Source organism: Kwoniella newhampshirensis, chromosome 12 (assembly GCF_039105145.1).
Source record: "Kwoniella newhampshirensis strain CBS 13917 chromosome 12, whole genome shotgun sequence".
In the NCBI taxonomy this organism is placed as follows: Eukaryota; Fungi; Basidiomycota; class Tremellomycetes; order Tremellales; family Cryptococcaceae; genus Kwoniella; species Kwoniella newhampshirensis.
In genome coordinates, this window is record NC_089965.1 from 131,321 (window position 1) to 152,110 (window position 20,790).

General features: G+C 51.5%; 8 protein-coding genes across 8 annotated transcripts; 3 read left to right on the plus strand and 5 right to left on the minus strand.

Moving 5' to 3' along the window:
• Nucleotides 1–140: 140 nt before the first annotated feature.
• Nucleotides 141–1,272, minus strand: IAR55_005636 (uncharacterized protein; the record flags this gene model as incomplete). Its single annotated transcript, XM_066948727.1, has 8 exons — nucleotides 141–199; nucleotides 259–355; nucleotides 416–493; nucleotides 546–592; nucleotides 653–710; nucleotides 789–846; nucleotides 928–1,012; nucleotides 1,140–1,272. 8 exons carry the CDS (start codon nucleotides 1,270–1,272, stop codon nucleotides 141–143), a joined length of 615 nt encoding a protein of 204 aa, XP_066800500.1.
• A 376-nt stretch (nucleotides 1,273–1,648) lies between these two features.
• On the plus strand, nucleotides 1,649–3,858 carry IAR55_005637 (uncharacterized protein; the record flags this gene model as incomplete). The annotated part of the gene is made up of 5 exons (XM_066948728.1): nucleotides 1,649–2,065; nucleotides 2,127–2,422; nucleotides 2,485–3,057; nucleotides 3,136–3,640; nucleotides 3,703–3,858. The coding sequence occupies 5 exons, from the start codon at nucleotides 1,649–1,651 to the stop codon at nucleotides 3,856–3,858; spliced, it is 1,947 nt and encodes a 648-aa protein (XP_066800501.1).
• A 90-nt stretch (nucleotides 3,859–3,948) lies between these two features.
• On the minus strand, nucleotides 3,949–5,648 carry IAR55_005638 (uncharacterized protein; the record flags this gene model as incomplete). The annotated part of the gene is made up of 6 exons (XM_066948729.1): nucleotides 3,949–4,720; nucleotides 4,878–4,930; nucleotides 5,014–5,235; nucleotides 5,334–5,375; nucleotides 5,452–5,523; nucleotides 5,568–5,648. 6 exons carry the CDS (start codon nucleotides 5,646–5,648, stop codon nucleotides 3,949–3,951), a joined length of 1,242 nt encoding a protein of 413 aa, XP_066800502.1.
• Nucleotides 5,649–5,853: 205 nt separating this feature from the next.
• IAR55_005639 (uncharacterized protein) lies at nucleotides 5,854–8,556 on the plus strand (the record flags this gene model as incomplete). The annotated part of the gene is made up of 1 exon (XM_066948730.1): nucleotides 5,854–8,556. The coding sequence occupies one exon, from the start codon at nucleotides 5,854–5,856 to the stop codon at nucleotides 8,554–8,556; it is 2,703 nt and encodes a 900-aa protein (XP_066800503.1).
• Nucleotides 8,557–9,796: 1,240 nt separating this feature from the next.
• On the plus strand, nucleotides 9,797–13,986 carry IAR55_005640 (hydroxymethylglutaryl-CoA reductase (NADPH); the record flags this gene model as incomplete). Its single annotated transcript, XM_066948731.1, has 6 exons — nucleotides 9,797–10,693; nucleotides 10,750–10,861; nucleotides 10,971–11,450; nucleotides 11,501–13,401; nucleotides 13,460–13,533; nucleotides 13,584–13,986. 6 exons carry the CDS (start codon nucleotides 9,797–9,799, stop codon nucleotides 13,984–13,986), a joined length of 3,867 nt encoding a protein of 1,288 aa, XP_066800504.1.
• Nucleotides 13,987–14,339: 353 nt separating this feature from the next.
• IAR55_005641 (uncharacterized protein) lies at nucleotides 14,340–16,249 on the minus strand (the record flags this gene model as incomplete). Its single annotated transcript, XM_066948732.1, has 4 exons — nucleotides 14,340–14,775; nucleotides 14,979–15,077; nucleotides 15,389–15,658; nucleotides 15,981–16,249. 4 exons carry the CDS (start codon nucleotides 16,247–16,249, stop codon nucleotides 14,340–14,342), a joined length of 1,074 nt encoding a protein of 357 aa, XP_066800505.1.
• A 443-nt stretch (nucleotides 16,250–16,692) lies between these two features.
• Nucleotides 16,693–19,026, minus strand: IAR55_005642 (uncharacterized protein; the record flags this gene model as incomplete). Its single annotated transcript, XM_066948733.1, has 11 exons — nucleotides 16,693–16,786; nucleotides 16,836–16,946; nucleotides 17,023–17,151; nucleotides 17,218–17,403; nucleotides 17,461–17,757; nucleotides 17,885–17,982; nucleotides 18,041–18,057; nucleotides 18,120–18,200; nucleotides 18,265–18,293; nucleotides 18,415–18,518; nucleotides 18,883–19,026. The coding sequence occupies 11 exons, from the start codon at nucleotides 19,024–19,026 to the stop codon at nucleotides 16,693–16,695; spliced, it is 1,290 nt and encodes a 429-aa protein (XP_066800506.1).
• Nucleotides 19,027–19,832: 806 nt separating this feature from the next.
• IAR55_005643 (non-histone chromosomal protein 6) lies at nucleotides 19,833–20,424 on the minus strand (the record flags this gene model as incomplete). The annotated part of the gene is made up of 4 exons (XM_066948734.1): nucleotides 19,833–19,869; nucleotides 19,942–20,042; nucleotides 20,095–20,230; nucleotides 20,330–20,424. 4 exons carry the CDS (start codon nucleotides 20,422–20,424, stop codon nucleotides 19,833–19,835), a joined length of 369 nt encoding a protein of 122 aa, XP_066800507.1.
• Between the last annotated feature and the right edge of the window lie 366 nt (nucleotides 20,425–20,790).

The window sequence follows — 20,790 nt, forward strand, 5'->3', positions numbered from 1 at the left end:
ATACACAAAAGTGAATGAAGGAAACAACAAAAGACCAATGTGAGTGAGACGAATACAGGTTGTACGGGCGAGGGGCGAGAAACTGCAATGAGGGGTTACTATGCCTGTATATTGTGGAACATATAATTAACAGGTTGGATCTAATCGTATGCCTCCTCAGCCGACCTTCTCGCCAATCGCTTGACCTTCTTTTTGTAAGCTATCAAGATGACCTTATTAGCACGTGTGCTCTCGATGCAGATGGGAAGACACACGTACATGGGAAATCTTCTCGGACTTCTTTGGCGGCATCGACATTGGCGGGCGAATTGAGATCGGGAACATCTTGGGACAGGAGGGAAATGACGGAGATGAGCTTTAGAGATGATTGTGTTGTCAGCTTGAATCAGGGGTGTATGTGTTAGCTGATACTCACGACACTTTCGACTGTGTGGACCGGTAACCACCGCTCCCCTGCATCTTCATATCCCCATTCATCGTCACCAGGTTGATGCTGAAGGCATGTTAGCTGCGAACCTTCCATCGGTGTGATTTTTGCAGCTTACCAGGATCGAAACGCAAACCTCTCCCTTCTTGTCGCCCGTGCTGTACACTTCAGACACAGGGAGCTTGGTCAGCACGATTTCGATTTCGGATGCATCAAGGAGCTCACCATTAGGATGCCACATCTCAGAGTCAAAGATCATCTTTGGTGGAAGTATAGGGTATTCCTGATATCCGAATGTATTGATCAGCTTGGTCGTATATAGGTCAAGCATTTTGCAAAGGACAAGGACCGTGCCACGTACCGGAGGGAAGATGAGTCGAGCTTTCAGTATGGCTCCCTCGTATAGGGTGTCAGCCGGCCTACGCGGAAAATGCAGTCAGCTTGAGAGTCACCCCTTGGAATACCCGTCAGCTGAAAGGCGAGCAGAAAGACAGTCTCACCCCATGATAACGATCTGCCATTCGAGGATGTTATCGTCGTCGACCAGACCTGCGCTGAAACCGTCGACGGGATATTTCTGAAGATCTGTGATTGCAACACTGTCAGCATGAAGATAGTTCCAGAGGAGTAGGTTAGATAGGTCGCAGGAGTGAGCGAGATAATCGGGGATCAATGATGCCATGCTACGACATCCGACGCAATCCCTACTCACCAAGTAATTGCTTTCTCAATATTAAGGAGCAGTTCGAGGTTGCTGAAATGGGTGTCCCAGGCTTTGTCGATCCCGGTCGAGAGGTACTGTACGGTGAAGAAGCTCCATTGAGGAAGGAGCGAGCTGCGGGCATGATGGGAGTCGGATCTGTATTCCCTGATCAAGAGCCTGAGTCCGTTGAAAGAGGGAAGGAAGAGAAGATGAGAGAGATGGAGTTCAAGTCGGAGTCAGGTGGAATGTAATCCAAGAGAGATGGAGAGATGGAGAAGAGTGAACCCACAAACAGAGAGAGCCATGGCCAGACGCGAGAAGATATCGCAGGTAAGAGCCACGGTGGCGAATCGTAATCGCCGAAATACCACGTCATCTACAACGCCGGGTGGAGGTCCTTGGCTTATCACACGTGAGTTGTAGCACACAAGATTTCAAAAGCCAAAAGTCCACTTGACACTGTATCTGACCCTTCATGTTCTTCACCTGCATACGTTTGGCTCGGTAGCACAGCCAAAATGATTACATCGGTGCTCAAGGCAAAGGCTGTCAAGCCCTCGGCCTCTTCTAGCACCTCGAACACTCCCCTCAACCGAATCGTGAAGCTCGAAGCGACCCTACTCTCGGAGCCTTACGATCCCAACCCGCTATTACCCCTCCTCGCCCTTGCGCGACACGAGTCAGCACAAGTCGTACATAAGGCGGTGTGGGCGTTGCATAGAGTCTTCATCAGATACATCAATGACGGGAAGGTAGGAGGTCTCAATGGCGATCTGGCGAACAGGACTGGTGGGGGCTCGGAGGATGTCGATGGTGAAAGGGACCTAGAAGCGGGTGGGGAGGAGAGGGAAGTGAAAGGTTGGGTGAGAGAGAGATTGCTGGAATACGTGGAAATACTGGGAGGACTGGTCAGAGATATCGAACCGGCGTTGAGAGTATGTAATGCTCCGACTTTTGGGCCATTTCGACATGTCAAGCTAACATTTACTGCTCTAGACGTCATCAATTCCGCTCCTATTCTCACTTCTCCCCCCACTGTCAATTTCCGTCTCGCCCGCAAACACACCACTCATCCACACGCCATACTTCCGATTAGTACTCCACTACCTCATTTTTCCCACCTCGTCTTTACGAGGTGCGCAGCCCAAAGCAACAAAAGGGTGGAAGACGATCGCTGCCAATCAGGTGGAAGACGTTGCAGGGGTCCTACCTCAGGACGTGGCGAAGATCGTGGTGGACGATTTCTGGGCGCAGTACGATGACATTCGATGGGCTTTCTTCAAGGAGGCTGCGTGAGTATAATCGTAACTACAGTGTCTATTGGAGTTGCGCTGACTGTCGGAATGAATCATAGCAACCTCATCCTGTCCCAAACGACAACTCTGCCTCATCCAGAAAACCTTCTCTCTCAATTGTTGCCACTCTCTAACCTTCCTAAACTCGTCGGAGACATCAACACCTTTTACATCCCGTGGTTCTCCACGCCTCCTTCCTCTTCGTCTCAGCCCGCCAAGAAGGTCAAAAAAGTCAAGAAAGGCAAAGGCAAAGGGGAGGTGGATGCTCTTCCGGACTGGATGAAAGAGTACGAGTCTTCTGGCTCTGAGTCTGATTCCGAAGCTCAATCAGGGAAAGCGAAGCGCAAGAGAATATCCCAGATGTCTGTGCATACTTCGGTATACTCAGTACAGAGTCACACGACATTGTACACTACACTTTGGGAGAACGTCCTCTCCGCCGTACCTCTTGACGAAGTATGGACTAGAAAAATATTGGTCGGTTTGCACGGTGAGAAAGGGATTTTGGGTCATTTCAAACCTGAGAGGAGACTGAGGATAGCGGATTGGCTGGGTGGTCTTGTGGATAACGGTGGTGCCATGGCGATGTTGGCGATGAACGGATTGTTCGTCCTCATCACGCAATATAATTTGTGAGTGATTCTGCGTCCAGTCCAGTCTTTGCCCCGCGAGCGCACAGCTAATCCATCGTCTGCTCTGATTTCGTTTAGCGAGTACCCGAGATTCTACGAACGATTATATGGACTGCTCGACCGAAACGTCATGCACGTCAGATACCGAGCGCGGTTCTTCCGACTTCTAGACACCTTCCTCTCAACCTCACTCATCTCCGCCTCATTGATCGCATCGTTCATCAAACGACTTTCCCGATTGGCGCTCACCGCCCCTCCTTCTGGTACAATCCTTCTCCTTCCGTTCATCTACAACCTGTTCAAACGACATCCAGGATGTATGATCATGCTTCAACGTCAACCCACTTCCATCTTATCCGTCTCCATGGGCCACACGGAAGAGGATCAGAAGCTGGTTGATCCGTTTGACGAAGAGGAAACATCGCCTTTGAAGACGAGAGCCATCGAGAGCAGTTGTTGGGAACTTGCTTCGTTGCAAAAACATTACTTGGGACCGATCGCGACTCTTGCAAAGATCTTCGGAGAAGTGTTCACGAAGCCGGAGTTCAATATGGAGGATTTCTTGGATCACGGATATGGCACTGTGAGTGGCTGTCCTTCCGGCGTATGACATGTTCATTGATAACATCTGACGTTGTATTCTAGCTGTTCGAGACCGAGTCCAACAGGAAAATCAAGAATCCACCGGCATTGGCGCTCTCCCTCGAAACTGCGACAGAGGGCGAGATCGTTCCTTTCCCTAGTAGAGACGTGGAACGACAAGACAGTGTGGATGTCGTTTCGCAATTGTGGGCTTTCTAGATCATTCAGCTATATATCATGGCATGCATGCCTAAGCAGACCACCATTGCTACGTCGTTACATCCATGCAGTCAAGGAGGGGATTGGGTGTCATCTTGCCAATCTTCTCTTGCCCAATTTTCCCCCACCACCACTGGCCATCTTCTTCCTCATCTCCAACAGACGTTTCTCCATCTCCTCTTCTTCCTCCATCTCCCTCTCGCGCTTCGTCTTCTGAGACAAGGATTTCTGCGTTTGTGTTGGGGGCTTGAAATCGCCAGAAGGTATTGGCGCAGGATTAGAGGGTGGAGGAGAAGTAGAACGTTTGGTCTTTAATTTAGGTTTAGGTGTTGGTACCGCATCGGGCGATGTTGAACTGGGTCGGGATCGGTGTCGAGACGCGGAATTGGGCTGCTTTGTGCCTTTTGGTGGAGTAGAGGTGGATGACGAAGGTCGAGCTGAGACTTCGGAAGATGGTGGTGAAGAAATACGTCGAGGATGTGTCGATCTCACATTCCTGTTTGTCGGAGGTGGGCTATTCTCTGAAGTGAGGGAGCCGGATTTGGTGGTTCTCCCTTTCGGCGAGAATACCTTGGAACTCCTTGTGGGCGTGTTTCTCGAGACACGTTCACCCTTTCTTCGTGGCGTGTCGTCCGTTCGTTCTTCATAATCTCCAACAATTCTTGAGCCAGGATCAGAACTCTGATCATTGCGCACTCTGTTCAGATCCCGTATGATCTCCTTGTGAGCGATCACTTCCATACTTCTTTCTTGGAAATCCGGGTTTGTCAGTCGGAGAGATCGATCTTGCGCGATGAGGGAAGTGAGAGGGGCGAGAAGGTGACGCGATAGAAGAGCGAGGGGTCTTCTACCTTTCATCTCGCTGGGAGGGGTCAGAATCAGCTGTGAATCTTTCAATAGTTTACAACTTGGGTGATCATGGGCAGATATACTGATATGAAAGTCTTGTTTGTGTAAGTATGATGGATTGTATATAGTTGAAGGAGGGAGGGAATCTTTCGCAAAGCTGAAATACGAACGTTAGGTTGAATATCCATGCGAAGGTGTTGGTCCGTAAGACCATGACTAAATCCTGCCAATTTCAATCGAGTCAGCTACAAGTCCACGAGATACTCGACGGTGCACCTCGAAGTCGATGTGCTCAGTGACGCGCACATAATCTTCATCCGTTTTCACCTCCAACTGGACCTCATCCCAATCACCCCCCATCATAGATTTCAACCTCTTCATCCCCTCGTCGACCTTATCGAATGGATCATCGTATCCGTCCCATTGGGCCTGATCGTCCACGTCGAGCAATTGAGTGGAAGCTAGGAGTCGGGATTGGAGTGAATGACCGTACAGGATCTCGTTATTGATGGACGTTAGATCTGTGGTCTGTCATAGATGATCAGTGTCATTTGCTGAAGCTGGACTGGCGGATGAGGACGAGCGGGCTGTCCTGAGTCACAGCATCGCAGGGGAACATCACTCACCAGAAAGATGTACCCTGTCCTGTCGGGATGACGAGCATATTTCTACCTCGTGGAGTGGAGATTTGAGTCGAGCTTGTCAATCCCACATGCCGCGGTTCATGATGTCGAACATACTCACAAAGAGATGCGATTTGCCATTTTGATCGCTCTTCACCTGCCATGGTACAGCGAGCAAGATATCGTCGTGTTCCTTTCGATGATAGTCAGCAGATATACAGTGCTACTGTCACTCACACTCGCTGATCCCGTCATCTTGCTTCTCCTATCGCTTGAGCTGATCAAGAGAAGAAGGGTTTGTCGATGATCTATCTGCATTGACCAGATTGCTGTTCTCTCCCAACGTTTGGTGCCTGATATCCACGTGGCTCGTCACTGGCTTCGCGACCTCGCTCTTACGCTTCGTTTCAGTCGAGAGCCATCCTCATCCTTCCATCCGAACATTCACGTTCCTTGAGAACATGACAGCGAAACCATCATAACCACCTCTTTCCTTACTGCAGCTTGACGTGCATACCCCACCATGGCATCTCCCGTGGCCTCCTCCTCTACTCCACCACCGCCACAACCATCCGCCCTCTCAAATCTCGCTACGTCCCTCGACACTCACACATCCATCCCGGCATTCCTCAACTCCCTCCTCGCTCCTCTTCTCCCACCTGCCCTTCCTCCACCTCAGCCACCTCAGCCTCCAAACCTCGGACCTATCGATAAGCAGCTGAACGAGCTCCTTACACAACTTTCTCTTCTGTCGCAAGATACTTCGGCCGCACTCGAGCAGAGCATACACGACATATCTCGTACCGTGCCACGACTCGCCTATGATCTTCAGTTCATGCGGGAAAGTGCCAACGGTCTACAAACGAGTTTGGGAATCGTCCAAGATCGTGTCGCTCGACAGACGGACTTGACCTCTGGCGGAAGCGGAAGTGGGGACAGCGAAGGGGCGAAAACATATCGATCGCTGGAGAAATTGACCCATCTAGATAAACTGAAATCGAGGCTGGAATCTGCTCGTGATATCTTACGAGAAGCGGAATCATGGTCCACGTTGGAATCCGAACTGACGACGTTGATCTCCAACTCGGAATGGACGAAAGCGGGTCAAAGATTACATGAAGCGTCAAGGTCGATGATCGTCTTTCAGAATACTCCGTCAGAATACGAAGATAGGAAACGACTGTTGGTCAGCCTGCAGAATGAGCTAGAGACTTCTGTGAGCAAAGCTCTGAAAGAGAGTCTGGAGAAGGAAGGTGGTGAGGGGACAGAAGAATGCGCGAGATTTTGGGAAATCTTCCTTGATATGGACAGGGAAGAGGAATTCAGGGGATACTACTTCAAAGCGAAAAGGTCAAAATTGGTGGAAGAGTGGAAAGAAGCTAGGATCACGGAAACGTTGCCGACAGCTCAGAATACACCGAACCTCGATGGTGGTATCATACCCCCCGCTGTCAGATACACCGCTTTCTTACCCCGTTTCTACGCGAACGTCCTCACTACGCTCAACGTCGAGATGGAACGGATCCCACTCATCTTCCCGCCACAATCGGCACCTTCCATCCTTGCTGCATTCCTCCAGACTACCTGTGACACTCTCGACCCTTCGTTCGCCAGCAGACTGTCCGCCGTGGTAGAGTACCACGGATCAGAAGCTCTGCCGGAGCTCATACGCGCTTTCAGAGCTACAGAAGAATTGGGCGTAGCTGTCCAGGGAATACTGGACCGAATGACATTCAACACCCAAGGAGGGATGTTGAGTGGGTCGGCACTTGCGACATCACCGACTAACACGATCGGTGCGAGTGGCTCTTCGCCTGGCATCGTGTCAGGTCCATCACCCTCAGGTATGGCTCGGACGTCCTCTAAGCGACATTCGTTCTCCTCGAGGAGGTTCTCAAGAGCGCCAGCAAGCTATTCTGATCCTATACCAGTGGGGACGGGCTGGGAGACGACGCTGTACGAGCCTTTCCTCGATCTACAGTCGACCTACGCGACACTGGAGAGAAGGTATCTCGAAAGCATCCTCAGGTCTGACCCTGCATTGCGAGCCCGGGCAAGTTCAGGAAAAGATGAAGCTCGCGCTCTGCTCGATCGTACGACTGCGCTTTTCTCCCGAGCAGATGAGGCTATCGCCCAATGCTACTCTTTCACACATGGCTACGGCTCACTTGGACTGGTCTCTGCTCTAGAAGCGTATGTCTCGACATTCCTGGACAGCGAACAGAAGACCATGTTGGATCTTGCCAAATCGCAGGATGGTAGAGGGAAAGACAGAGAGCGGGATGAGTTGGATTTCGACGGACTGGATTACTCGACAGACGATTGGGGGAGCTTCCAGACCGGCCTACATATACTTGAGAGCTGTCGAGACGTTTCAGGGAGACTGGAAGCCTTTGAGAAGCGACTGAGGGAGGGTTTAGGGGAGGTGAGCAAGATTCTCAAAGCTAGTCCTGGAGAAGGATACAAGACTACCGAAACGACCTGGGGAGCGATATTGCTACTTCAGCAATCGACTCTCAACTCTGCCGACTTGCACACGTTGATCTCCAATCCTCCGACACCGATATTACCCATTTCCAAGAATCGATTAGACACGTTCACACGCTCAGCACAACTGCACCTTCAATCGATCATCCTGGCTCCGCTGATCGCTCAACTGGACACCTACCAGACGATGGGCGTATGGGCGAAACCTGACAAGGCGCCGCGAAAGGGTGAATTGCAAGTACCTACATTCAGTCTAAGCCCTACGGACGTGATCAGTAAAGTCTCAGAAGGGTTATTGGATCTTCTCAGAGTGTTCGAGGTGTGGTCAGCAGAAAGTGGACTGGGATGGAGTCTGTCCACTTTGCCTTTCATTCAGCTCCCGCCGACAAGCGACGACGACCAGAGCGAAGGTAAATATGTGTCACCGCCTCCTGAAACGGTCCTATCTACATGGATATCCTCACTTGCTCTCACCCTTCTCTCGCATCTCACAACGGTCACACTGCCCTCTATCCGAATACTCTCCAGCTCTGGTCAACAGCAGTTGAAAACGGATATAGGATATCTGAGCAACGCGGTGAGAGCGTTGGATGTTGAATGGGAGGAGTTGGGCCGATGGGAGAGAGCGGTAGGACTGGATGAGAGTGGGTGGAGAAAGGCTGAAAGGGAGAGTGAGGGTGAGGAAGGGGCTGTGATCAGGCGTGTGGCTAGGATGAGAGGTTGGACTGAGAGGTCTTAGAGTAGATTGAGCAAAGGAGAGGAGATACCATTGCACAGAACGTTGGGATCGTAGAGAAGAGTAGAGCATATGCATGGGTTGTACCTGTACACAGTAAGCCAGAGTGTGTCCGGACTGCGCAGCAGCCGCGGCCTTGCCTTGGTGTCATTCGCTGTGCAGACATGAACACTGGACGAACGGAGCAATGTCTGCTCTACACCCTACAGCCACATCGTCATTACCGTTTAACACGAGCAAAGCTCATCATGTCCGTCTCCGCAGCCGAGAGTCTGTCTTTGTCCGTATGAACGGTGGATAGTGGTTGTGTCCTTGTCGATCAAGTACGAGACGTCATACTGAGAACCACGCGCCCCACCCACCCACCCGCTGACCCCCAACCCCCCGCTGACTTCCCCCCGTGCTTCCGAGATAACCTAATAATAACCCGTCCCGATCATCTTGCAGAACCCGGCACTAACTGTGTTTGGTGTATTTACAATTGGATGACCAACTACGGTGCAAGTGGGTGATTTCGTTGGGATTGGTATTGGGAATGGGGAACTGGGACTTGGTTCAGGGTAAAAGCGATCTTTTGTAAATGTATTCCGGTTTCTGTTACTGTGTGATTACGACATTTCGGACCACCACGCGCCGCCGTTTTTGACTTTTTGGGGGCACATCAGGGTAGGTAGGCTATAGTGGTGGTGGTGATTTCGTTAGTAGAGAGGAAAACCAACAGTTTGGTCATTATTACTATTGTTGATTGATCGTACCACACAACCTATCGTACAACCCCTTTCATTACTATACCCCTCTCCCACTCTATCTCTCTCTCTCCCCCCCCTAATTCGCCACACCCCACTCTACTGACCGACGCACAAGGTCGCAACGCCTCAACGCGAGCATCAGTGCGAGTGGTCCATCTCACCTAGAGAGACGAGGTGTGTGTCGAACAAAAAGAAAAGAAAAACCCGAAAACGATCACCACAGACGGCGGTTTTCTCGGACTTGCATTCGACCTTTTATTCGATTCTCCTATGATCGCTTTCTTGTCTTTTGTTCGCGTTCAGATCTGATCTCATACGATACGAAAGGGTGTATCGGACAGGCTCAACGACCTGATCGACGAGGGGTACATCACTCTCGAACCCCCCCAGATCTGAAAAGAGGTTTCTCCTCTCTTTGATCTCGGTGCATTGCGCCGCTCAGATCACCGTTCATTCCCCCCTTTCGACTTGATCAAATCTCTATCAAATCGACAATGCTTCGTTCCACTCTCGTCTCTCTCTCGTCCCTGGCGGCCGCTGCGCCCATCGAGGTCATCACCACGACCTTCATCCTCGTCACACTCACCTATTTCCAGATCCTCCACGCGATCAAGGGCTCTGAATTCTTCGAGATCCCTTCTGCTTCGCCGCCCCCACGACCTGTCCATCTCGTGCGATTAGCCCACCCACCACAACTCGAGGATCCTCCCTATATCCTACCGAGCAGTCGATCCGCGTCTAGCTGGGTGGCAACCACCACCCCTTGGTCTGGAGAAGACTGGCGACCCGTTCCGGTTGGAGAGTTCAGGAAGATCCTAGAGGATAACGCGTTGATCGGTGAATACCATTTCGATCCTGAAATAGGAGGGAGCACATCTGGAGAGAAGGCGGCAGTCGTTCTGGTCAAGCAGATCGTGGTGGCAAGGGAAGGGTTGACGGAAGCCCCGACCGAAGAATGGGAACACTGGTTGTTGAATGAATTCAACGTCGAAGTGGAAGGTCATTCATGTTCCTACAAAGAGTTGTGTTTCGACTGTTCGATAACACCAAAACTCGTCCCCCACCCCTTACACGCGTCTCAAGCAACACTCACCTTATTCCTCCAACCGCCCACACCACGGACGCCTACATTGACATACCTCAACCAACTCAATCGTCTGCCACCCTTCACACCGACCGGATCGAATGTCACCCTTCGCCTACTCCCGCCTAGCGGAGGAAGCTGGGGCTTCTTACCCAGTTTCGACGGTGCGGGTCTGTTCAGTGGTCTGGGCGATGGAATGATCCACAGCGATAAAGAGGAACAGGATATGTTGTATGGGTTGAGGAACGTCAAGTGGTTCGCATATGCGGTCAGAGCGTTTGGGATGCGATTCTGGGCATTGGCAAAGGTGAGTCCAGCTTATGAGCTGCTAATGTACGCTTTACAAGCTAACAAGAACCACAGAACGCCGACTCCGCTGATATCTTCGTCGTCCTTCTTGGCTATGTGCTCATGCACGGGGTGTTTGTCCATCTGTTTATCGGGATGCGCAAGTTAGGCAGTTCTTTCTGGCTCCGTGAGTATCCCTCTCATGTCTTGGTTGAGTTCAGCCGACGTTTCACCTATCTCACCGTTTCGTCCACGTGATTGCCAAAGAGCTGACTTTGTTTTCTGGGGAAAAAAAGCTGTTGCCACCCTCGTCTCATCGACATTTGCATTCCTTATCGCACTCCTGTCCGCTCACCTGCTCAACGTCCCCATCGACCCTATCTGCCTCTCCGAAGCGATACCTTTCCTGGTCATAACGATTGGTTTCGACAAGCCCTACCGACTGGCCAAAGCTGTCTTGCAAAACCCGGACATCTCTCCGGTCCCCACCTCCCCGGAGTTGACGCCAAACGGCGATGACGATCTTGCAGATGACGGTACGGGGCTCGGTCTGGATCTTGGTACACTACACAAAGAGTTGGCTCCTCTTGAGAGACTACAGAGGCTGGCCGAAGGGAAAGTGAGATGGGCATCACCGGTCGCAGCCAAGAAGATTGTCGTGGATGCTGTGAAGAAGTGCGGTGTGAGGATTGTAAGGGATTACGCTCTTGAAATCGCAGTTCTCAGTGTCGGTGCGGCGAGTGGTATCGGTGGTCTTCGAGAGTTCTGCTATCTTGGTGAGTCTGATTGCATCTCACGCCGAAGTGACCAAACTGACATGTTGCAGCCGCCCTCATCATGGCTGTCGACTGTGTCTTCCTCTTCTCATTCTACGTCGCGATTCTCAACGTCATGGTGGAAGTCCACCGTATCAAATTGATCCGAGGCAACCGAAGAGTCAAGTCTGTCCGACGATCCTCCAGTCAGACTTCCCTCAAGGATGCTGCCTCCCCTTCACCCACCACTAAATCGTTCTTCGCTCGGTCTTCGGAGGAGGACAAGGATGGCCAGCCTGCAAACCCTATGATCCGACTCAAGCTGCTTCTCATCATTTCCTTCTTGACATTACATATCCTCAACTTGTGCACAACTCTTACCGAGCAAACTGCTTTGAAGAGGCACAACACGCACTCGATCCCTCAGATGACCCCTCGTGCAATGCTTGACCCTCGAAGCCCAACGCTTTCTCCGGTGCTTCAGGCGCTTTACGACAATCAGCCCCCTGAGACGGATATGGCCGTTCAGATCATCCCCCCAACGCATATCGTCATGACGGCGGAGGATTACACCCCTTCACGAATGGCATCTATCGACCACTTCATGAGCGAATGGACTCAGCTCGTTGGTGATCCCGTGCTCAGCAAGTGGATCGTCGTTGCGCTTGGTATAAGTGTGATCCTCAATGGATATCTTTTGAAGGGTATCGCATCCAATTCGATCGGCGGAAAGGGTCCCGTGGCAGCGGCTGCGCAGGCTCTCGTCGGTGTCTTCGAGCTTGGGGAGAGAGCAAGGAGGGAAGCCAGTAAATCTACTACTCCTCGAGGGCAGCTTAGGGCAGAGCACGTCAACGGTCCGACCAAAGACGGGGATAGCACTCCTCGAGGTGAAGGGCGCGTCAACGGAAACGCTCTCGGTCATGTCATGGTTCCTTCTATACCACAAGTGCCGATAATCGCGTCACCCCAACCACCTACCGGAGCTACTTCGTCCCCAGACTTGACTCAGATGACCTTCGGCCGTCGTCCACTTGATGAGTGCATTGAGATCTACGCTGGTGGTGTTGGATCCAGTAACCTGACCGACGAAGAGATCATCCTCCTTGTGGAGAAAGGAAAGATCGCCCCCTACGCGCTTGAAAAGGTTCTCAAGAACCTCGAAAGGGCCGTGCGAATCCGACGAGCGGTCATTTCGCGGGTATCGCTGACGAGAACCCTCGAAGCGAGTGCTTTGCCTATGGCGGATTACGATTACAAGCAGATCATTGGAGCTTGTTGCGAGAACGTCATCGGCTACATGCCTATCCCTGTTGGAATCGCTGGGCCGCTTAACATCGACGGTGTCACACTGCACATTCCCATGGCCACTACCGAAGGAACACTGGTCGCATCTACCTCACGAGGGTGCAAAGCACTCAACGCTGGAGGTGGTGTTACAACTGTTCTTACTCACGACGCTATGACCCGAGGGCCCGCTATCGATTTCCCTAATATCACTCAAGCTTGCGACGCTCGTATCTGGATTGACTCGAAGGAAGGTTTTGGTATCCTCAAAGCGGCTTTCGACTCTACATCTCGATTCGCTCGGTTGCAAACTCTCGAATGCGCTCTTGCAGGTCGTACGCTCTACGTTCGTTTCGCCACTCAAACGGGTGACGCCATGGGCATGAACATGATCTCCAAAGGTACTGAGAAGGCGCTCGAGGTCCTTCGCGAGAGGTATCCGGACATGCATGTCTTGGCGTTGAGTGGAAATTACTGTACCGACAAGAAACCAGCAGCGATCAACTGGATCGAGGGGCGAGGGAAATCGGTCGTAGCGGAAGCTGTTGTGCCTGGTCATGTGGTGAAGAGTGTTCTGAAGACGACCGTGAAGGATCTGTGCCATCTTAACGTCAGGAAGAACTTAATTGGATCGGCTATGGCGGGTAGTATTGGAGGTTTCAACGCGCACGCGGCGAACATTTTGACAGTGAGTAGTGTGGATCGGTCTTGGTCATCGAATGAGCTGACCCCGTTTGTTTGTGTAGGCTGTTTTCCTTGCCACTGGCCAAGATCCCGCTCAAAACGTCGAGAGCTCCAACTGTATGACCTTGATGGAGCCGTGAGTGCAGATCATACGTCGAAACGGAGCTCTCGCTGATGGAGCCATAGATGCAATGACGGCGCCGACCTTCTCATCTCATGTTCGATGCCCTCAATCGAAGTCGGCACCGTCGGAGGGGGTACGATTCTCTCACCTCAGCGAGCCATGTTGGAGATGTTGGGCGTAGCCGGCGCTCATCAAGTTTCACCGGGAGCAAACGCTCAGCGATTAGCGAGGATCATCTGTGCCTCGGTCATGGCGGGAGAATTGTCCCTCATGTCCGCATTGGCGGCTGGACATTTGATCCAAGCTCACATGAAGCACAACAGGAGTGCGCCGGTCACTCCTGGAGCGGTGACCCCGTTTGGAGGGATGACGCCGTTGAGAGAGAGCATGTTGATCAATGGGCCTCCGCCAAGTAAAAGCGAAGGCTTGAGAGTCAGTCCGGTGATCTCGACGGCGAGAATATAGTGGAAGGCGGATTACGATCTGTCCTGCAAAGCGCAGGTGCGCCATAGAGCGAATGACAGACAGAATGGACTGCTGGCGGTGGTGAACTTGGACATTTGGTCTGTGGAATCGATTCGCATTTTGGTATACGAAAATCAATCTTTGCATATATATATATATACCCTTCATACGATGTACCAAGCGAGATGAGTGGGCAACAATCGAAAAGTAATATAGGATACTTTGTTATACGTTCGTTCAATATCTAATGGGTATATGGGACATGCATTGTGGAGATCATACACGATGACGAAACGAAACTTAACAAATTGACCAAGATGAGAACGAATCAGAGGGAATCGACCGCAGCCAAGCTACTTTGACTTTGATTTGGGTTTACCTCCTGTGACATTTTGTTTTGCTCGTTTGGCAACTAACCCAGAACCGATCGTCGAGGATTTCTTCTTGGAAGGAGTCTCCTTCTCCCCACCAGCAGCGACCTTCTTCAACGAAGAAGACTTCTTTGTCACAGGCGCAGGTTCAGGCGCAGGTGCAGCTTCACCTTGCTTGGTCTTCTTCTCTTCCTCCACCATCTCAACATCTCCTCCAGTACCGTTGACACCTCCGAACCTTCCCGGGAGTTTGCTGCTCCAGATGGGAAGCATGACGCTCGTACTGGTCTTGATACCGATGGAAAGGACGTTCTCCCATTCGCCTTGGATCTGAGCGACGACCGAGGGGATGGAGGCGAGGAGGTTTTGGAGGGTCTCGGAAGGGTTGGATGAGGATGGGGTGGAGATTCGGATGGAGCTGCGAGATGGGTCGAGGTGAGGGAATCAGCAATTGTCATTTGAGCTTGGGACTTGAATGGATGCGAAAGCATGAGTAGATGAGATGAATGATTAGGAGGAGGTCGAGGGGGAAATTGGTGACAAGAGTTATTCCGAGTCTGGACTTGTATATTGGGAAAGGAAATGGGACATGGGACACTAAAAGGGGAAAACTCGGCTCACCTCGAAGTACCAGTGGTGGGGTGGAAGTAGGTTGACGAGATCGCTCGACCGAGCTCGGCCTTGAGGTCTTTTCGGTTGAGGTTGACCGGTATGGGTTGTCTAGAGGCATGGGTGGCTCGGTCAGCACATGCTGAGAAGAAGACCATCGTTCGTAGCTGCTTGACCCCGCAATGGCTCCTATATGGATGTCCCGCCCGAGACTACCTATCTCTGCTGAACCAGTCTTCCGGCACTCTCCTCGTCGAGACCGCCGACGTCACCAGGCCGTTCCTCCGCTGCCGCTGCCAGCAGAATCGGACCATGATATTCTACCATTTATCGTTCTCTCTTCCATTCGCCGCTCTGAGCCTCGTCAAGCAGACCAATTGCAAGGGCAAAATCCTGGTCACTGGTCACTGGTCATGACTCACTTCTTGGCCTCGAAGAACATCTTGCCCAACAAACCCGGCATGAGCGGCACGATCCTCTCGTCGCACAAGAACATCTCGTGATCCCTCAACAGCTGACGTCTCGCCTCGAACGGCTTGAACTTGCCCTTGAGCTTCTCGACGCCGACGACGCGGGAGATGAACTTGATGTTGGCGGTCGCGAGGAGGTCCTTGTACTCCCTCTGAGGGGATTTGACGAGGAGACAGACCGAGGTGGTCGGTGGAGGAGGGAGAGGAGGGTGGGGGAGTTGGCTAAGAAGGTTATAGGGAGTTAGTATGGTGTATCATGTATGAGAGTACCCCTTCGAGCTCGGGGAAAGGGAGGAAAGGAGGAAGAGCAGACGAAGAATGCGTTGACGGCTCGCGTCACTAAAGGTAGATCCTGTGGTTCGGAGAACGCAAGACATGATAACCCAGTAAAACAACTGTGTGGGTGGAGATGGGACAGGAACAATGTCGCAGCAAAGTCCCATCGCTGCGCCCATACTCGAATCTTCAGCTGAACTACGACCGACAACACACCCCCGTCGTACCCTCATCCTCAGACATCGACGATCGCCAGAACCCCACTCACATCTTGACAGGCTTCAAGCTCTTCCTCGTACTTCCATGTTTCGTATTCACCACCAGCCAAACATGTTCTTCTCTGGGCAACAGCTCCTCCTCCTCCTTCTTTGCCGATTCCTTGACATGATGAGCCAACAGCGCATCTACCGCTTTCTTCGCTTGAGTCTGGGAGAACGATGAGGGGAATGCGGCGGGTGTCTTGGGTGTGTTGAGCTTTGATGTGGATGTGGAAGCTTTGTTGGGATTTCCAGCGAAGAGCTTGATAGGAGGAGGCATTTTCGTGATGCTTTCTCTTGAATATTCTCTGGAATGGGTTCGCGTCTCAAGATGTCAAGATGTCAAGACTCTGGATGATACACCCAAAAACGTATCAAGAAAGATTTCAACAGAGAGTGGACTTGCGAGGTAACAGACGCCAACTTTTGAAGAAACTGATAACGTCACGTGAGCGATCTAACATATGAATTTCGCCACGTCACCTTTACGTCGCGCGTCAAGACCCCGCAGAGCCGATGAAAGCCTTACATTCATTCATCCCGGCTGTAGCTCATTGTATCATGTATGTGTGTATGCTCGTTCTACCTCAGTCAACCCGATCGCAACCGCGATCCCAAACTCGACCTCATTTGCTTGCCGACAGCCTCTGTAAAGCTGTACGGCTAAGACAGCCCAGCTCATCATTCCACTTGTTCTCCACACGGTGGAAGCGCACTCCGAGTTCACTTGTCCTTGGCTGCCTCGACGTTGTCGACCCATTGTCCATTCTCGTCCTTGTGTCGGACAGTGAAACAAGCGAGACCAGTGTATTCGCATCTACACCAAACCTTTAGTCGCCGTTCGTCTAGCTCTGAAATGCACTCACATTTGCCAGATGACCTCACGAGCAAATCGGACATAGTTGAACAGCGCGACCACGAAGGACATGACGATGAAGACGTTGGCGGCGACGGGCGATGCTTGGACGAGGGGTGTTCTGTATGAAAGTTGCATGATCAGCACAGAGCTCTCACGTGCCATTCAATTTGATTGTCCTTGATTACCACACTCACCGACCAAAGATCCATCCAGCGTTCGCGTCAATCGCGCCGAACAGGGAAAACACCATCATACCATTCCAGTAGGGGAAGGGTGACTTGGTGACATGGGCGAGGATGAGTTGACTGACTTGGTATGAGAAGCTATGCGGGCGAAGTGATCAGCAAAAGCGTTCGTCCAATGCCAACGAAGGGAGACACAAAACGTACGCCATACCCCAGTATCCCAGGAAAGGTAACATCCTCCCGTCATGCACAATGGAGACACCGCCTCGAACTTCGGCGTGGAGCCAAGCGACAAGGATGGAAACGTGGGTGAAAAATGGGAGCAAACCCAAGAGTGGGGGAAGAATTGGCTTGCCCTGCTTTCTTCTAGCTGCAATGACGTTGTGATAGCTATCAGATGTGTTCATCAGTCATGTCGAGTCGAGTGAAGAGTAAAGTTGCACTTACCTGTTGGCAATATTACCGACAGTTCCCAGTGCACCAATAGCCATGAACGCAACATTGGCAGGGATAGCCTCCAACCTCAATTGTCCTCGCAAGCCGAACGCCTTGTCAACCTTCTCAAGTAAGCCAAGAGCATCAGGGAAAGCCTTGAGGATAGGAGTGAGAACGGGCTTGGACCAGAAAGCAGGGCCAGCGGGGTGGAAAGCGGTGATGAGATAGATGCCGCAGATCATGAGGATACCTTCGACAGGACCAGAGAAAGCGGAGAGGTAGAGTGTCCCGGTGTGGTATTCCTCCCAGCTGTGATAGCACACGAAGTCAGCGAGCTGTATGAAGAAGGCGGACAGCAGCTGGAGTCAAGAAGGGTGCACAAGAGGAGCGAGCACCGAGACTGTGGGAAGTTCAACAAATGTTTGGCCGAACTCACGTGGAAGCATAGAAGTTGCAGAGCGTCGCAGCTTGAGAAGCGACAGTCCACCACGATCTGTTCAGTCCAAGGGCGTGGGAGCACAGGACGACTTCGAGCTGTTCAAGCTGTTTATCAGCATTGTGTGTGTCTTACATTCAGGTGTGGGTCACATACAGTGGTGTTGATGGCGTCTACAAGGAGGGATAGGCAATATCATCAGTACTTGAAGTCAAATCTGAAGGAAAGCACTCACCACATCCGTGATCGAACATCTCTCCAAGAGCACTCGCCATTCCCACTCGTCGAGCTTGTTTACCATCGATAGCGTCCATACCTGCAAAGTATGAATCAGCTACTGTCTTGTCTTGAGGCCCAGCGATAACTAAGAGCTGGCTCACTTTGATATGCGAAGAGACCGATCGCCCAGCTGTGTGTAGTGTGTGAGTATAATCCTAGGCAATACTGGAACAGGACGGCAAGCAAGGAAGGAGGCGGGCGAAGCGGTGGACATTCATGTGTCTAGTGAAGAGGAACTTTGCTAGACTTACGAAAGGTATACCCAGCTGGGTAAGACTTTCCCGGCATATGTGGGATCGAACACCAGGAGAGTGAAGACGTTGGTGAAGACAAAGCAGAGACCGATGAATGTGATCTATAGTGTTACGAGGGTGTCAGCGCTCATCCCTGTGGTACTGAACGTCGAATGAGGGCTGGACATCCGTCTGATCTGTGTCTAGGCTGGGGTAAGGCCTATGCGTAGCTCTTGATTGATGCTGCATCTGACCGAAAATGGAATCCGTTGAAGATCCCACTCCTTCGTCTGCCGCCGTGCGAGCCCTCGTCTCACTGGCCCCTCCCCTCCGCCCGTCCCATTTGAACGACACTGTACCTATAACCCGCATTCTCAAACCCCCATTACATTCAATATTCCCTTGGTCTGCTTTGTCCGATCCGATAACTAGCCTCCTCCACCCGCCCCTTTCTCCGATCAAGCAAGTCAGACTTGAGCAACTCACCGTGTTCGGCGCCAAAGTCTTCGGGAACAGGGTCACCAACCAGGTCCAGAAGGGACCCAAGACATGTTTCGAGACGATGGACTTGTCGATCCCAGAATACTTGTAGGCGTCCAACCCTTTGAATTGAGCTTTGGTTATTCTCATTTCGGCGGTGGTGATTACTCCTTATCGCGCAGTCTACGTAGGTTCAGACAGGTGAGATGCTGGTCGATCAGGTGACTGATAGGTAATTGCAGCGTAAGAGGGTTTGATAGAGTGACTTATGGTAGTCGAGTGAACGAATGGATGGAAGGATGGGAAGGTGGGGAAATCAGAAATTATGACGCGATTCGTCTCTTGTCAGAATGACAATCCGTGATGGAATGGATCCGTCCCGATGAGATCCCGTCGAGAGATGGTTGAAGAAGAATGAACCAAGAACGACGATATGGATGAGGATCCAAGAGTGAGATGTCAGTTGTTGAAGATGGGTTAGAAGGGTGAGAAAGTCTCGTTCAACATTCAAGAAATTTGGGATGACGTCGGGACAGCAGCAGATGGGTGGCATCGTGGCACGAACCACTTCAATTCCACTCTTCCATTCAATGTCATCTGTCTTTGAACGATTGAATGCATGCCGCAGCGCACAGCTCTTACATACGAAGCACGCCAAGGCCACAACACAGGACGCATTAATCATGCATTCCTTATCATAATGTGGAAAGAGCGAAGAGCGAAGAGCGAAGGGAACGAAGAGCATCTCTGCAGTATCATTTTGCTGCAACAGGTGACGACGAACAAATCGTAAGTGACAGTAGAGACACCCACACAGTCACGACATCGAAAATAGACGAAACCGAAATATATACACGAAACTAGACTTTCCTTCTCTTTACGGACGAGCTTTGATGTGCTAATAGGAAGCAGATAGGAAACCAAACGAAAGAGGAACAGGTAAGAAAGGGAATTGTCTATTCGTCATCCTCATCATCATCATCGTCCTCCTCGCTACGATAGACGGAAGTCATCGTCATCGTGTCAGCGAACTGGTTGCTCAGCAAGATATACCAATAAACTCACACAACGACCTTGGACTTCTTAGCAGCTTTGCCGTCAGCCTTGTAAACAGCGTTCTCCCTGTCGGCTCGCTTCTTGTCGTCCTGAGCCTTGTCCTCGTAGGGCTGAACACCATCAGTCAGCGATAACCCAGCAAAGTCGAACTGTCGAGCTCACCTTCTTCTCAGCGGCGTTCATCTCCTTCCACTTGATACCCAGAAGCTTGCCGACGTCACCGAAAGTAGCATCAGGGTTCTCGGTCTTGATTCGCTCTCGGTAATCTTGGACGAAGAACATGTACGCGGAGAGGGCTCTACAACGCGAGAATTGATATACAACGAGGAGAAGGGGCAAGAAGACGAAGACGATCTGTCAGCCCGCGCAGATCGTATTGTATCTCATGTCTGCTCACCGCTTGGGCTTGTTGGGGTCCTTCTTAGCACGCTTCTTGGCGGCCTCGGTCACTCCCTTGCTCTTCTTGGTGTCTTTGGCGGTGACCTTGGGCATTGTCTGGGAGTTGGCAAGAAAAGATGCATTTCTGTCAGCCATGCATGGTGTGGGATGGTGTGTAGACGAGGAAGTGAGACAAGGAATGTGGGTGAGGAATGCAATGGTACGGTGGGAGGAAGAATGGATGGAATGAACGGTGGGTCGATTGAATCGGAGGATTGCAGGATGGGATGCATCCCATCTTCCCCTCCCGCTCCACTCCAAACATCACATTGCTTCTTTCCCACGCTCGGTTGACGATATGGAAACACCGATTCGACACTCCATCACTGTCTCAGTGTTGGATGGATGGTAGAGGTCGAGGATGAATCACCTCCACCTCCACACGACGCGTCTCGTGTCTCGTCATTACCGCCATATGAA